At 51.7% G+C, this 13668-nt stretch overlaps 4 protein-coding genes across 4 annotated transcripts; 2 read left to right on the top strand and 2 right to left on the bottom strand.

The window, feature by feature from the left end:
* On the top strand, positions 1-1807 carry N0V89_001919 (uncharacterized protein; the record flags this gene model as incomplete). The annotated part of the gene is made up of 3 exons (XM_056210730.1): positions 1-170; positions 871-1171; positions 1220-1807. 3 exons carry the CDS (start codon positions 1-3, stop codon positions 1805-1807), a joined length of 1059 nt encoding a protein of 352 aa, XP_056074203.1.
* Positions 1808-3480: 1673 nt separating this feature from the next.
* N0V89_001918 (uncharacterized protein) lies at positions 3481-5302 on the bottom strand (the record flags this gene model as incomplete). The annotated part of the gene is made up of 2 exons (XM_056210729.1): positions 3481-4663; positions 4710-5302. 2 exons carry the CDS (start codon positions 5300-5302, stop codon positions 3481-3483), a joined length of 1776 nt encoding a protein of 591 aa, XP_056074202.1.
* A 1900-nt stretch (positions 5303-7202) lies between these two features.
* On the top strand, positions 7203-8708 carry N0V89_001917 (uncharacterized protein; the record flags this gene model as incomplete). Its single annotated transcript, XM_056210728.1, has 4 exons — positions 7203-7208; positions 7365-8273; positions 8326-8614; positions 8659-8708. The coding sequence occupies 4 exons, from the start codon at positions 7203-7205 to the stop codon at positions 8706-8708; spliced, it is 1254 nt and encodes a 417-aa protein (XP_056074201.1).
* Positions 8709-10961: 2253 nt separating this feature from the next.
* Positions 10962-12036, bottom strand: N0V89_001916 (uncharacterized protein; the record flags this gene model as incomplete). Its single annotated transcript, XM_056210727.1, has 3 exons — positions 10962-11004; positions 11360-11785; positions 12032-12036. The coding sequence occupies 3 exons, from the start codon at positions 12034-12036 to the stop codon at positions 10962-10964; spliced, it is 474 nt and encodes a 157-aa protein (XP_056074200.1).
* Positions 12037-13668: the final 1632 nt, after the last annotated feature.

Here is a 13668-nt window from a genome sequence, read left to right as displayed (position 1 = left end):
ATGACAGATGCGGAGGGCGATGATATCGCCGACCTCAAGACTGCGCCAATCTTCGACGACCGGCTCTACTTCACAGAAGCGCTTCGACTTCAAAATGGCGAAACCGAGGACCACGTCAACTCACTACTCACCGCCGCTGCGAAGGAAAGCGGCATCGAGGACCCGGATCTGTTCCTAATTCCTCGCCCCGCCGTTCTCGATATACAGGCCGCGCTATCCACCATGTCGCTACAGAGCGAGCAACGGAGCTCCGTATCTGTCCACTCAGGCGAAACACAATCGACTACCTTCACCTCGCTTCCGTCCCGTAGCTCCCGAGACAAGTCGCCTATGTCGCGCATGCCTCCCCCACTCGTCCGGGCCTCCTTCTCGCTAGACAGAAACGATGCTACATCGGAGAGCCCGCGATCACCTATGCGACATAGGCATTCCACCTCGGGATTTTCAACTTCCTTATCACTCCAGTCTAACATCGCCTCTGTGCGAGGCCAAGCTGCCAGAAAACAAAAGCGTGCATCAGCGCTGTTCTCCATGTTCAGGAAAGATTCAAGGTCAGTATAAAGATATGACTTGGTTTGAGTCTGTGTCTCACGACTTGCGCAGTACCTGTTCCTCTCGGTCCCACCACAGTCATCACTCGAAGCCACAAAGCCCAAAACTTGAATGCGGTCATTCACTTTCGAAATATGCAATCCGGGTACACGTACAAGAGGCTTTGGAAAGGAAAGATGGTGCTCCACCAGCCTGTTGTGGACAGCCGTTACCACGAGATGTATTGGGAATTGTTTTGACAAGCGCGGAAGTAGATCTAGTAGCTGAGAGCGTCTTGCCATCGCCCGACGCGACATCAATGCGTGACTCTGGATACAGTGAAAACGGGCTTTCGAATGTCGACCTGCCGCACGCTCTGTTCACGGATGTGTTCGTAAGCGAACCATCCACCTTACCAGCCACGCCAACCCACGAACCGAACGACGAAGACGAAGCTCGACTCAGGTCCGCCCTCGAAAGTGAGACCTTCCAGAACTTGAGAGTGGAACAAAAAGAACAATTTCGGCGGGTCTCGGCATTTGAGTCAAATCAGCGCAAAGCTCTATCAGCCAATCACCGACACATCTTGGAGCGCCTCGAGGCTGAGCTAGAAGCATCGAAGATCGAAAAAGCAAAACAGGTGCGTCTTGATGTTCGAAGTGGTGTCTCCAATTCTGACCATTAGTAGCACGTTCAACAGCTTGAACGACTCGACGAGTTCCAGTTAACGATGGAACACGATCTTCGCAATGCACACGCTGTTGAGACGCAAAATGTCGCGACAGCTCTAAAGTACATAGAAGCTTACTGCTCAGGACCAAACCCTGCGCATGAGGGGATTGCATATACGGTGACAGAAGAAGATCGAGGGAAACTCGAGCGCCAACGTACCACTCAGGAGAAGCTGCCCGCCAAACATGAAAGTGCTATCAACGTACTGAGAGCCAAGCAAGAGAGGGACATCAAACTAAGACTCCAAAAACAGCAGTCAGAAATGGAACAGTTGGAGGCAGACTATGAGAAAAATAAGAGTGCGCAAGAGTTACAGTACAGCAAGGACTCTAGCCAGCTAGACATGACCATTCGGACGAGAAGGCATAAGTTGGCTCGCCAATGGGATCTGAAATTCGAGATATGGAGGAGGGAATGGGAGAAAGAGAACGAATGCAAGCTATACGGCACGCTGCCGCACGAACTCTGGCCGGAATCGACAGACACGGATGTCTCTATCGATCTTTCCAGCTCTTTGGCAGTATACATCCAGGCCACTGCTTAAACGACTCCTCCTGGACACGCTTAGAAGACACCACATTACCTCGACGGTACCAAGCCCCGCATCTTCCTTTTTCGTTGCACGCAGGAGCGATGATCACTTGACCCCATCTTCGATCTTTTAGCGGTTATCCTCATTCTTCGCATGGCATGGTGTTCTCGGATCGGCAGTTGTTTCGTATTGTTTTCCAGCATCGCACATCACGGCACGGTCGATACCCTTATGCATTACCCATTTCCTATGTTATATACCCCGACCCGCGCGTCGACCCTGTTTGCTGTTGTCTTTGGTGGAAAGGGGGGAGGGGAGGGGGAAAGAACCGACGGTACATTTGCCTGCAACGATGTGCAGGGTTGAATACAACGGTATGGTATCACTGGATGTATTCAAAGGAAGAGTACCTGTACCATTCACGTCGCCAGGCTGAGGCGTAGTGCTTGCTATAGCACATACATAATACTCAAATATATAGTTAACATCATCTTCGCATGTCCACTTTGCAAAGCGATGCTTCGTGGCTTCTCGCAACTCAACCCTCCCACCGTGTGCCACCCCACTACCAGATTCCCTTGTCAAATGACATCCCCACCCATGGTACGCAAGCAGCACTACAGCACGTACCGTACCGCTCCCCACCGCATCGCCGGCTCTCCATTCTACCGCGTCGAAGCGAACGCACCCACCTACCCCACCACGCTGCGCTGGCGTCGTCAACCTCACCCAGGTACCTAGGTAGGTAGAAGTTCCACCACGTGACACCGCGCACCCGCGCACGCGTAAGTGGATCCCGAGTCGGACCCTGGCCGTTGAACACGCGGGCGACGCAGGGGCATGCAGGACGGCACGGCAAAGGAGAATTTTTGCTCCGCCCGCGAGCAAACGAGATTACGTGGGACTGGGCCGGCGTGTCTCAGGCAACACGGGCGAGGCTGATCGTAATACCTGGCGGGGTGATATGAGTAGAGTTTGGAGGTGTGTTGTGTTTATATTATTAGATATGGGTGGATAGATAGGCGGGTGGTATTTCATATTGAGGAAAGACAGGCGGGAGGGAAAGAAGTATTGTTATCAATGGTGAAGGCGGAAACAGCATAGAACAAAGATAAGCGGGAATCTAACTTCGGTAGAATTCGTGGAAAGCTGGGAGTCGATTGCGAAACAGCAGCCCAAGACACGAGCAAGGAAGAGTACGCGGGAATCTACAATTCAATTCAATTCAATTCGCGGCATAAGGTGCAAGGTATATCTGCTAGCGTAACATGCGACAGGGCAACAACATCCTCCAGCTCAGCTCTCAATGTCCGCACACAGCAGTGTCGAACACTATTACGCTCAGCGTAAACCTGGCCCGGGAAAACTCGTAGGTGAGATGACGTGTTCCAGACCAGCCGTTATGAAGGGCATCAACTCGAAACAGAAGGGGTATGCGCATACTCAGATACAAGGAGAAGTAATGCAATGTCGTCCGACCAAGAAAAAAGGTTGTCTCAGTCTTTGCCGAAGACATACGAGATGAAGTATATGGGGTATGAGGTATATCGAGTAACAAAACAGGGTACACATGAAAGATTTTGTACGGTGGTGGTGGTGTCGTTTGATAAGTCGGAGTTTCCCCGTCTGTCCATAGGGATAGGTGAGTGGCGCCGAACTCCTAGGCGTGTCTGAGAATATCGCCTCTAGTAGGGCGTGCTTCGGTGCTGGCGGGCTTCACGGCCGGCGCTGGCGGCACGACCGTTCTGCGCAGGTACTGAGAGCTGCTTGTTCGCCAGTCCATCTGACGTCGTGACTCTTCGCCCAGCGGGCACCTTCTGCAGCCGCAGTGTCCTCCAGCCCTCGTACCACTGCTCTTTGCTCGCCTCGCGGAGCTCCGCACGCCATTCGCTAAAGACACTCTCCCTCAAGCGGACAAAGTCGCAATGTTCTTCGTTGTACGGATCGGCGAAACCCCACGGAAACTTGCGACCAATGACCTCAGGCTCGTACAGATCCGGAGAGATGATGCTCAAAGGCAAGAATGGGCCTTCAGGGTCTTCTTTTTCAATAGTGGCAGACATAGCAGACGCCTTCCTGGTGTGGTTCCTCTTTGCGCTTGGCGGGGAGGTTGGAGGCGATTGTGACCCAGAGCGGTGCGACGAGCCATCAGATCCGTCGTCTGAAGATGACTTGTCGACGATCTTGTTAAGTATGTCCGAGTCTCCATCGCCTGAGCGAACATACGCATCTTCGTCGCGTTCGTCAAATTCGCCTTCGTCGTCAGTCTCGTCGAGATGAAGCGCCTCGAGCGGATCTAACTTTGCGCGCTTCAGTGTGTCCCAGACCAACTTCTTGAGGTGACGCATATGCGCAGTAGTTATTGTATCGGCTTTACTGATGACAGGGATGACCGTCGTTTTGCCCTTTAGCTCACGTAGTACGTTGATATCGAGCGTCTCGTTGAGCCCACCAACAACGTTACTGTTAGGCTTCTTCGACTCGGCGATGTTAGCGTCAAGGCGAAACGGATCCAGGATAAGGAAACAACAATGGATATGAGTGTCTCTAACCCCTGGCGCGCGGATGACCTTTTGCTCCTCGCCGAACGTGTCCTCGAACTTGGACTCCAAGAAAGAGGTAATCGCCGGCAACTGGAAATCAACTATGCTCTTTTCCAAACCCTCGGAGTCCCACAAAGTAACGCCGACGCGCTCATTGTCTACTTCCGTCTCCAGATACTGCGAAGTGAATGGCGAATCGTGCGCAACGGCTGAGGGAGGAGGAGAAGGGGTGTTCGGGCGTTTCTGTACGGGCAAGGCGAGGGCAGTGCGGAGGAACTCGATGAAGGAGGATTTGCCAGAGCTCTTGGCGCCGATGACGAGGATGCTATTGAAGTTAGTCGTAAGTACGATACAGCTGTGATGATGCTCACTTGAAGGGAGTCGGGTCCTTCCTCCTGCGCACGCGACGGGGGCTGTTGACGCCAATGGTGCTGACGGCACTGCTTGCGTAGCTGTATCGGCCGCGGTGGGTCATGCTCTCGGTGCGCGGGTAGGGATCGAAGTCCATGTACGACGACGAGGCGCCATGCATGGGCATGGGCGGTACAGGCACGTGGATGTTCGTGTTGGGCGGCATCTTTTGGTCCATCGAGGGCCTGCTGAAGTTTTGGTTGTAATTGCCCGCCCTGTTGGAGACTATGGCAATGGAATCGGGTCGTGCGTCGTCTCCACCGAAGTGGTCGATCTGGGGTAGCGGCGAGTGGTTGGGAAGGCGCGGAGGAGGCTGTCGCATCGCGGCTTCCCGCTGCCTCGCAGCTTCCCGCTCCTGGGCCAGCGCCTTCTGTTTCTTGCTCATCTTGCCTCCGGACACGCTGCGGCCACGGGAGTCACTGGAGCTCTTGCGACGTAGGAAGTTGAAGCTGGAGCGACGAGGTGCGTTTTGCGCGTCGCCGTTGCTGGGCTGGACGGCGGGTCTGGGGAGGGCAGTGGTGTCGGGGGAGCCTTCTTTGGCCGGTGTTGCCATGGTAGGTGGGCGGTGTCGCAATATGAACGGCTGGCGGGTACGCGCGCGTGTAATTGCGGTCCGAGAAAGGAGGCGTGGGACGCTGTGGGAGGCCGGGTTGCAGTGGGCAGGCTTCACGGCGCGAGCAGACGGGCGCGATTGCAAGAGATTGAAGGGGTTGGTCAAGTGCACCGCCGTTGGGCTCGTGAAATTAGCTGTTCGGGGACCGCAACGATCTTTGGCTACTGCAGGGACAAGGCTCCGGTCGACGCGCGGGCGAAAGCGAGCTCCGCAGGTAGTCGGTAGGGCTGGGGGTCCGGGGTGAAGCAATCAGTGAGGCGAGTCTGCGCAGAGGGCTGCCAGAACTCTCTGAAACAGATGACTGAACAGACGATACGGCCAAAGACGTGGACGCGACGACGCTGCGCGCTTCGTGGCACCATCGGAGGCTGGACATGAGGACCAAAACAACAGCTCAGGGGCGGGTTGCAGGGATGGCACGCCCGCTGCTCTCAGCACATCTCGAACATTGAAACCCGCCAACGGCTTGCGTGCAGTCGACTCGACGACATTCCCCATGCATGCTATAGTACTTTGCGCATCCGGGACCGCGGTGCCTTCTGTTACACTGCCACGCGGTTTGCACGCATCATTGATCAGATTACCGATAGAACAGAACGAATTGCTGGCGAAGGAACGGCAACTCCTGTGTTGCGCATGAAGCTACCGTTTCATCGCCCTGTAGGAGCTGATAGCCAATCAATGTTCATGAATTTTCTGATTGGACGGTAATTGATCAATCACCTCTCCTCTCAAAATACGCTCTCATCCTGATTAAATGAAGACCAGCTTTACCAAAGTCGTGTATATCCTTTAGCACGGTGGCTTATGTGATTATGCCTCCTCTAAGCGCAGTCTGTGTACTCGATAACAGGACGCCAGCTCGTGTGAAACCGTGGACTGTGTATGAGCTAGTATTTGGATACCAGACTTTCTTGGATCAGCCTCAGAGAGACAATATAGCACGATCCAAGCAAAGAAAGGTAGCAGGCTCCCACTTCAACTGGATCTAATTTGCGTGCATACAGAGGGAGGAATAGCTCTATATCGATTGGAAGCTTCATGTGACTCGAATATGAAGCTTTGTGTGATGGCAATCATCTCGTCGCCCCCACCCCAAGTGGTCTACTGTCATCGTGCGCTTTATGCGATCATCAAAAGCGCCGTTTGTCTCGATGTGGCTAAAGATATCTAATTCGTACGACAGCTCGATGGTGGCAGTTAGCTTAGGATTTGCTTACGCTCTGAACCAGTGGGCTTGATCGGTATAGGCAACACCATCGTAGCGTGGCGCAACACTAGCAACGGGACCTCGTTATAGGAAAGGCACAGTCGCCAACAATTTGCGTGGCTTAATCCTCCGGTACGTACAGCGGCGGGGTATTTGATGGCGTAGCGGGACGCTGCGACACCTACCTCGTACTTAAATGCAACTTCTTCTTTAAAAAAAAAACTACATCATACCATCACTTGCACAGGCACCAGACAGCACTCCTTGTGTATGCCACCACGGCATTGAAGATGTCATTACTCAGCGATCACCCGACGGCTGTGGCAGTCATTGTGCTCTTCCTTGCATGGATGGGCAAGTCTATCATACACCTCCGCCAACATCGTAGAAAGTATAGCAAATTGGTTCGTTGCGCCATTTTGGTGTCTCTGGGGGACAGCTAACGATCTGATGTAGCCTGGACCTCCGCACCACCCCGTTTTTGGTCACATGCTTTCGATAGGCAAGGTCACCAGCAAGCTTCCAAACCGCGTCCATCCACAGTCGTTTGGCACACATCTTCAGCAAGAGTACAATTTACCCTCTGTTTTCTATATGGACGTTTATCCTTTGGAAAAACTGCCTATGATAATGGTCGTTGACCCGTAAGTTCCCTTGGGATCAACTTGTACTTATTTAGTGAGATGGTGTAGAGACCTGAGTGCTGCAATTTCTGCAGATCCTATGATGCACAAGTCGCCTGTACGTATTACTACAATGCCCATTGAGATGTAGGCTCATTACGCAACACAGAGATTTCACGATTTCGTTGCTCCATTAGCAGGCCCTAAAAACATGCTGATCTCAGAGGGCGCTGTGTGGAAGCAACAACGAGCAGCCTTCAACCCTGGCTTCTCGATCCAACACGTGATGGAGCAGGTACCAAACTTCCTCAATATTTTCGAAGAGTACATAAAAGCACTTGAAGGCCATGCGGTGCGCAACGAAGTATTCCGCCTGGAAGAAGATTTGACCAAATTAACCGTCGATGTCATCGGCAAAATGGTACTCGATCACGACTTCAACTCGTTCAAAGGGGAGAACAAGTTCGTTTCGGCATTGAGGAATATCCTCAGTTGGATGGAGGATTCGCAGTCGCTCAATCCGTTCCACAGGAAGCACCCGATCCGTCCATGGGCCTTCAAGTACTACAAAAGGCAAATGGACAAATACATTGGTGACATCATCGACGAGCGCTTCGCTGCCCGCGAGACAACTGGATCATCTACGAAGAGGAAAAGAACGGGCGTCGACCTCGCGCTTCAAGCGTACCTCAAGGAAAGCGGCCAAGACATAGAGTCAGAGAATGCAAAGCTAGATCCGGCGTTCAAGAAGGACATAATCGACAACTTGTTGATTCTCGTCTTTGCCGGACACGACACTACCTCCTCTACAATCTGTTACATCTACCATGAGCTTTCCAAGCATCCCGACGCGCTTGCCAAAGCTCGCCACGAGATGGATGAAGTCTTCGGCAGCGGAATCAACGCTTTAGAACAGATTAGAGAGGATTCATATATCATCAACAAGTGCACATACGCGATCGCCGTCATCAAGGAAACGCTGCGTTTATGGCCACCAGGATCTACAGTCCGGACAGGGCGTCCGGATTACTTCATCAAAGACCCCGACACGGGGGAGATGCTACCCACAGAAGGCTGCGTAAGTACTTTCCCCATATCATTCGTGTAGTCATCAATCTAATTCCATCCAGCAAGTCTGGCCCATCCTCCACGTCATGCACCGCTCCCCCCGCATCTGGGGTCCCGACGCCAACGCCTTCAACCCCGAGCGCTTCCTCCCTCCGCACAGCGAGACCATCCCGCCAAACGCATACCGCCCCTTCGAAAAAGGCCCGCGCAATTGCATCGGGCAGGAACTTGCGCTCGTGGAGCTGCGCCTCGTGCTGGCGCTTACGATCAGGGAATACGACATCCGGGCTGCGTTTGACGAGCTGGATAAGCTGGATGGCGATGGTAGTATTTGGGCGAGTTTTGGCGCGAGTAAGTCGGGGCCGCAGGAGTGCTATGGGGATAGGATGTATCAGGTGCTTATGGCGGCGGCGAAGCCTTCGGAGGGGATGCCGGCGAGGATTAGGAGGAGGGATTGGAAGGGTGGGGCGTGATTCGGTTACGATAGAGATCTTGCTCTTGTTGGTATGCTCTGAAGGCCAGGTTTTTATGTTTGAAATGCCTAATGAACATGATGCTGGTGTCTGGGATAGTAACGGCTGATCGTCCGCTTCTCTTTTGACGTTTGCAGGGTGTGGCGAGGGACTTCGACATTGACCGGTGCGGTGGGACTGATAAGGATATATGACAAATTGCATACCAAAGAGGTTGGGACCAATAGGAAGAAGGAAGGATAGTATGAAGAGCAAGAGCGAGGAGATCCCTTTGAGTGTTGCAGGAGAACATTGCTCATCCAAGCGTCATTTCCTCGATCAAATTGACTTTAAACCTGGGCTATCTGCGTATGACCTTCTATTTCTTCGCCTATCCATCGTCTGTCCTCTGTGTATCTATTCGTCTGTTTCATCAGTTGTTCCCTTGCCCTCTCCCTCTCCTCTGCGACTTCGTCCGTCTCCTCTGTGTCTTCGTCTGTCTCCTCTGTGTCTTCGTCTGTCTCCTCGGCCAAGTCAAGTCCAAGCATATGTCTATCGCAACCAATAGCTAACATTCGATCTACCCACCCGTCTTCCTGTAGCCATTCATTCATCTCGACTCGAAGCACTTCTCCAATATTCAGTCCAGCTCTTTCTAAAGCTCGACACCAGTGTTCCCAGCGATCTTGTAACCTTGCGTACACGGATGGAGTAAGACCCTGTTTATTGCGATGATGTATCGCGCCCCCAGCTTCGATCAATGTGAGAAGCTTTTCCTCAAAAATCTCCCCATGCGAAATATTTTCCGGAAGATGGCCCATCGCGTAGTGGAGGGCATTTTCTCCATGATCATTAGCTGCATTTGGATCTGCGCCTAAGTCTAGAAGCATGCGGGTTGCAACCAAGTTGTCTCTCTCTTGAAGATAACAATGCCAATGGAGTACGTCGTCGCTGTCATCCTTAAAACTTTCTTCCATCCCGTTTTGGACAAAGAACTCTCGCCATGGACCCATCTCTCCCAGACTGGGATCTGAAGACCTTCCTGACTCCGAGTAAAACTTCAATATATGCGATCCGCTAGATGCATAGAAAGAGTTAATGCGTCCATCAAGATATGACTGTATCTCATGTTGTCTATCTGGGCCTGGGCTGTAAGGAAAACTTCCACAGCTGAGGTTGTACCAGAGGCCTAACAATATATCTCCATGGCCACTGTGATCATTAGCTACAGATCCGTGGAAAGCAATCAACCTACTTAAAAGCCGAACTTCCAACTCCTTGGTTGTCCAAATATTGCATCATGTCCGCGCGCATTGTGAGACCTGCGTACTTGAGAAGTGTTTAAATCAGCTGCGATCGCTCTTGCCTTCCAGATCTTGAACTTACGTAATGCGATATTATGATACCATCCGCGAAAGTGTCGTAAGGGGTTATACGACCTTCTCGGATCGCAGCGTCGATGTCCTCCACGGATCCAGATATGTACAGCTTCATGTGCAAGCCGGTGTCCTTTACAATTTTGAACACATTGAGCTGTGTGCACAACTTTGAATCCAAATTTATATCTTTGACCTGAGAGAATCGAACGGTGGCCATCATGGAATGCGCTTGAGCGTTCGAAATGAATGTTATCTGACTCTCAACGGTGCCTCGTTCTTGTGTGTCTGCAGTGGAAAATTCAGGAAGTCTAAAGACCAGTGTGCCTATGGCTGTTTCATGCTCAATGATTTTGGTCGCGTATCGTTTTCGTACCGAGGCGAGTCTCATTCCAGGAGCTTCGTTGTTGTCCCCTTGGTCAAAGGGAGAAGGCGTAAGAGTCGCCATTAAGGATCTACCAGATGACTCCGGATAGTACCACGTGTCTAATGACGTAGCTGTAGAATCTGGATGTTGCGCGGCGGTTTCCTGTAGCGCTGAACACAAGAGTTGGTTGAACTCGGACGTGATATGATTCAGTTGCTGCTGTGAGATAGCTTGTCGATGGTGAGTGATGACGTGTACGACTGCTTGATTCAAAGATTCTTTCATAAGAAGCAGCATGCTTAACGCAGATTCCCGGTTTGCGCCACGAAGGAAAATTCTCCGATTGCTTCTTGGACGCCTAATACGTCGAGGCGACGAGACGTGATAGTCTTCCAGTTTTTTTAGAACAAGATCGGTACCTCTTTCCATTTGTCTTCGAGTTGACTCGTGTTCCTTTCGGCTCATATGCTGGAAGCGTTGCAAATCTCTTCGAGAACCTCTTGCTACTTGTTCTTGTTGAACAACGTGTGCGAGAACTCCTGTATTCTGTAACTGTATCTGTTTCTGGTTCTGCAGCAGTGGTTCCAATGCTGAAGTCGTTTGCTGTGAGCTTTGATGTATAGCGTTTTCGATTTTCTTTTGACCGATGGCATTGCGTTTCCTGGTCAACTTGAGTCAGTTCCTGTTCGAGATAAATGAAGCGACTTAGCTGAACTAAACGAGAAATTATATGCGAGAGTGTAAAAGAGAAGAATACGCATGACTTAAAGGCAGCATCGAACCCGAGCGCTGTCTCACGGAGGAGCTTTCACCACCGTGTCCTGGCTTCCCAAGGTAGTACATTCCACAATATGCCATCCAGTATCCGTTCAGCGCCTTTTAGAAGAAAGTCTACACGCACCCTTCCATCAGCGACAATGTGATAGAAAGCGAAGACTTTGAGCTCTCGATTCGCTCTGAGATCTTGCGTATGTCTTTCTCTTCGAGCACGTGTCTAAAGCTCGCCCATGTTTTTCTCATCTTGCCATATCTTGCGGTCCGGAGGGTGAGTGGCTTTATATCGCGTTGCAACGTTATGATTGCGGTGTTGAACTGTTTGACTACTGGCTGTAGCTCGACAAGGTCGGCTGACGGAACTGAAGATCCCGAGTCACGGATGTGCTTCTGGATGTGCTTCTTTAACGTCTCGACCAGCGCAGTAGTGTTCTCAAGGGAGGCCGTCAGGTTCTCGATGGAGGCCGGAGCCTTGTCGATATCGGAGAGGAAGTGGTAGCATTCTACACCAACTCGTAGCACAACGTCGGCGGCGCCCACCACCGCGAGTGAGCTGGCGGCTATTGATAATGGATCGGACATAGTTTCAGGCCCGATGTGGAGAAATTAGAGAGACGGAGAAGTTATTAGATTCAGAGGTTCGGAAATTCAGAGGTTCATAGCCTCGTTTTCTTGGCGCTGCTGCAGGTGGCGTGTTACACAGAGCAGGGCTGAAGCATACGCGAGGCCGACTGCGAAGGCGCAGTACCTCAATAGTCTGAAGTTTAGCCTTGTGACCTGGAGCGAGGCTATACTGTACCACATTGAACATAGTAGCAGATTAGCGCACGATATACCGATGTATACATGCCCACGTTCATAGTTGCCACGGATTTTGTTCGCAGAGTAAGGCGCCTTCGATTCGGATGTTGGGCACTCCTCCTTCCAGGTCTTTGATGCTGGCGAAGTGCGAATTTTTTTTTTTGGTGTTTGCAAAGCCCGAGTTATGGTTTCAAAGCGATGAATTACATTTCTGGCTATACATCGAATCAAGAATACGTAGTAATACATGGGCTGGAAGAGTCAAAGGAGATAGGGTAAAGCAGCGGACCTGAATATCCAACTGACTGCGATAGAGTGGGCACATTTTCTGGGGCACTCCAGCTACGCCTCGCTCATGACAATCTGCTGACCCTTGACAGATTTCCACTCAACGAACCAAGAAGCCACGAACGCAAACGCCGACACCCCAAGTGCACAATACCATACATTAACGATGCCTTCGTTGTATGCAGCATGCAGGAGCGGTAACTGGTTCGGGGGGGGATTATCTTCGCCAAGTCTGTTGCTCCAGCATGTAGTATCGACGACACGTCCAGTCCTGGTATTTGTTGAGCAAGTCGTGATTGAAGTGTGCTCGATAAGATGCTCTGAGAGATGCTGACGAAGATCGTACCGCCGACAAAGTTTCCAAAGTTGATGATAGTGATGCCGATGGGAATGTCTTCGCGGGACAAGACTGTTTGAGCTGCATTGTTACATTGCGCAAGGCTCATGCCCATGCCAGCGCCAACAATTAGCTAGCTCATGTTAGCTTCGACTCTGAATGGCCTTAGAGAGTTACTACTCACCTGGAAGCCAATCGACGTTGCAGTGCTGGTATCCACTCGAAATGTTGTGAGAAGGCCGCAACCAAGTGTCAACAGAGCCGTTCCTACTATGAGCCATGGCGTATAGTATCCTGTTTTCGAAACAATGATGCCGGAGCCGATGACGAAGAAAACTGTAATGAGGAAGTAGCCGAGCATGCGTACACCGGCATCAACCGCAGAAAGCCCTTTGATGGCTTGGTACCAAATTGGCAGGTAGAATGTCACCACAATGAGCGTGGACCCGAACCCTAAGGACACTGCAGTCCCTGCAGCAATACTCCTCTTGCCGATAATTCTTGGCGGCAGTGTCCCGTTGTCTCCAGCCCATATCTGGCAGATAATGAAAGCAAGTATCAGCACAATACCAACAACAAGCGTGCTTAATACACGAGCAGAGCCCCATGTTGAGCCACCGCTCCCCCATTGGAGTGCGATTAGGAGCAATGTCAACCCTGGTACGAGGAGTGCGGTTCCGACCGGATCGTAGGCTTTCACTCGTCCGAGGAGCGACTTATCTGAGTGAGTCTGCGCAGGCGGGTTGTTAGGTACGAGCAGAATCAAGACAACAAGCGCAGCTCCCCCGATTGGTGCGTTTATCCAGAAACACCAACGCCATGACACTTTAGATGCGAAGACCCCGCCGAGAAGAGGTCCAGCTATAGAAGCAAGACCGAACGTTGCTCCGATGAAGCCTTGGTATTTAGGTCTCTTCTCCAAGGGCAAGAGGTCGGCGAGGATGACATTAGCCCCGGTAGTGTTACCTGCACTTCCAATCCCTGCAATTGCTCGCCCGATTATGAACGCA

The sequence above is a fragment of the Didymosphaeria variabile genome (genome assembly GCF_027946475.1).
Source record: "Didymosphaeria variabile strain IMI 356815 chromosome Unknown scaffold_2, whole genome shotgun sequence".
NCBI lineage: Eukaryota > Fungi > Ascomycota > Dothideomycetes > Pleosporales > Didymosphaeriaceae > Didymosphaeria > Didymosphaeria variabile.
Note: the sequence above shows the minus strand (reverse complement) of the source record. Positions and strands in the feature narration are given on the sequence as shown.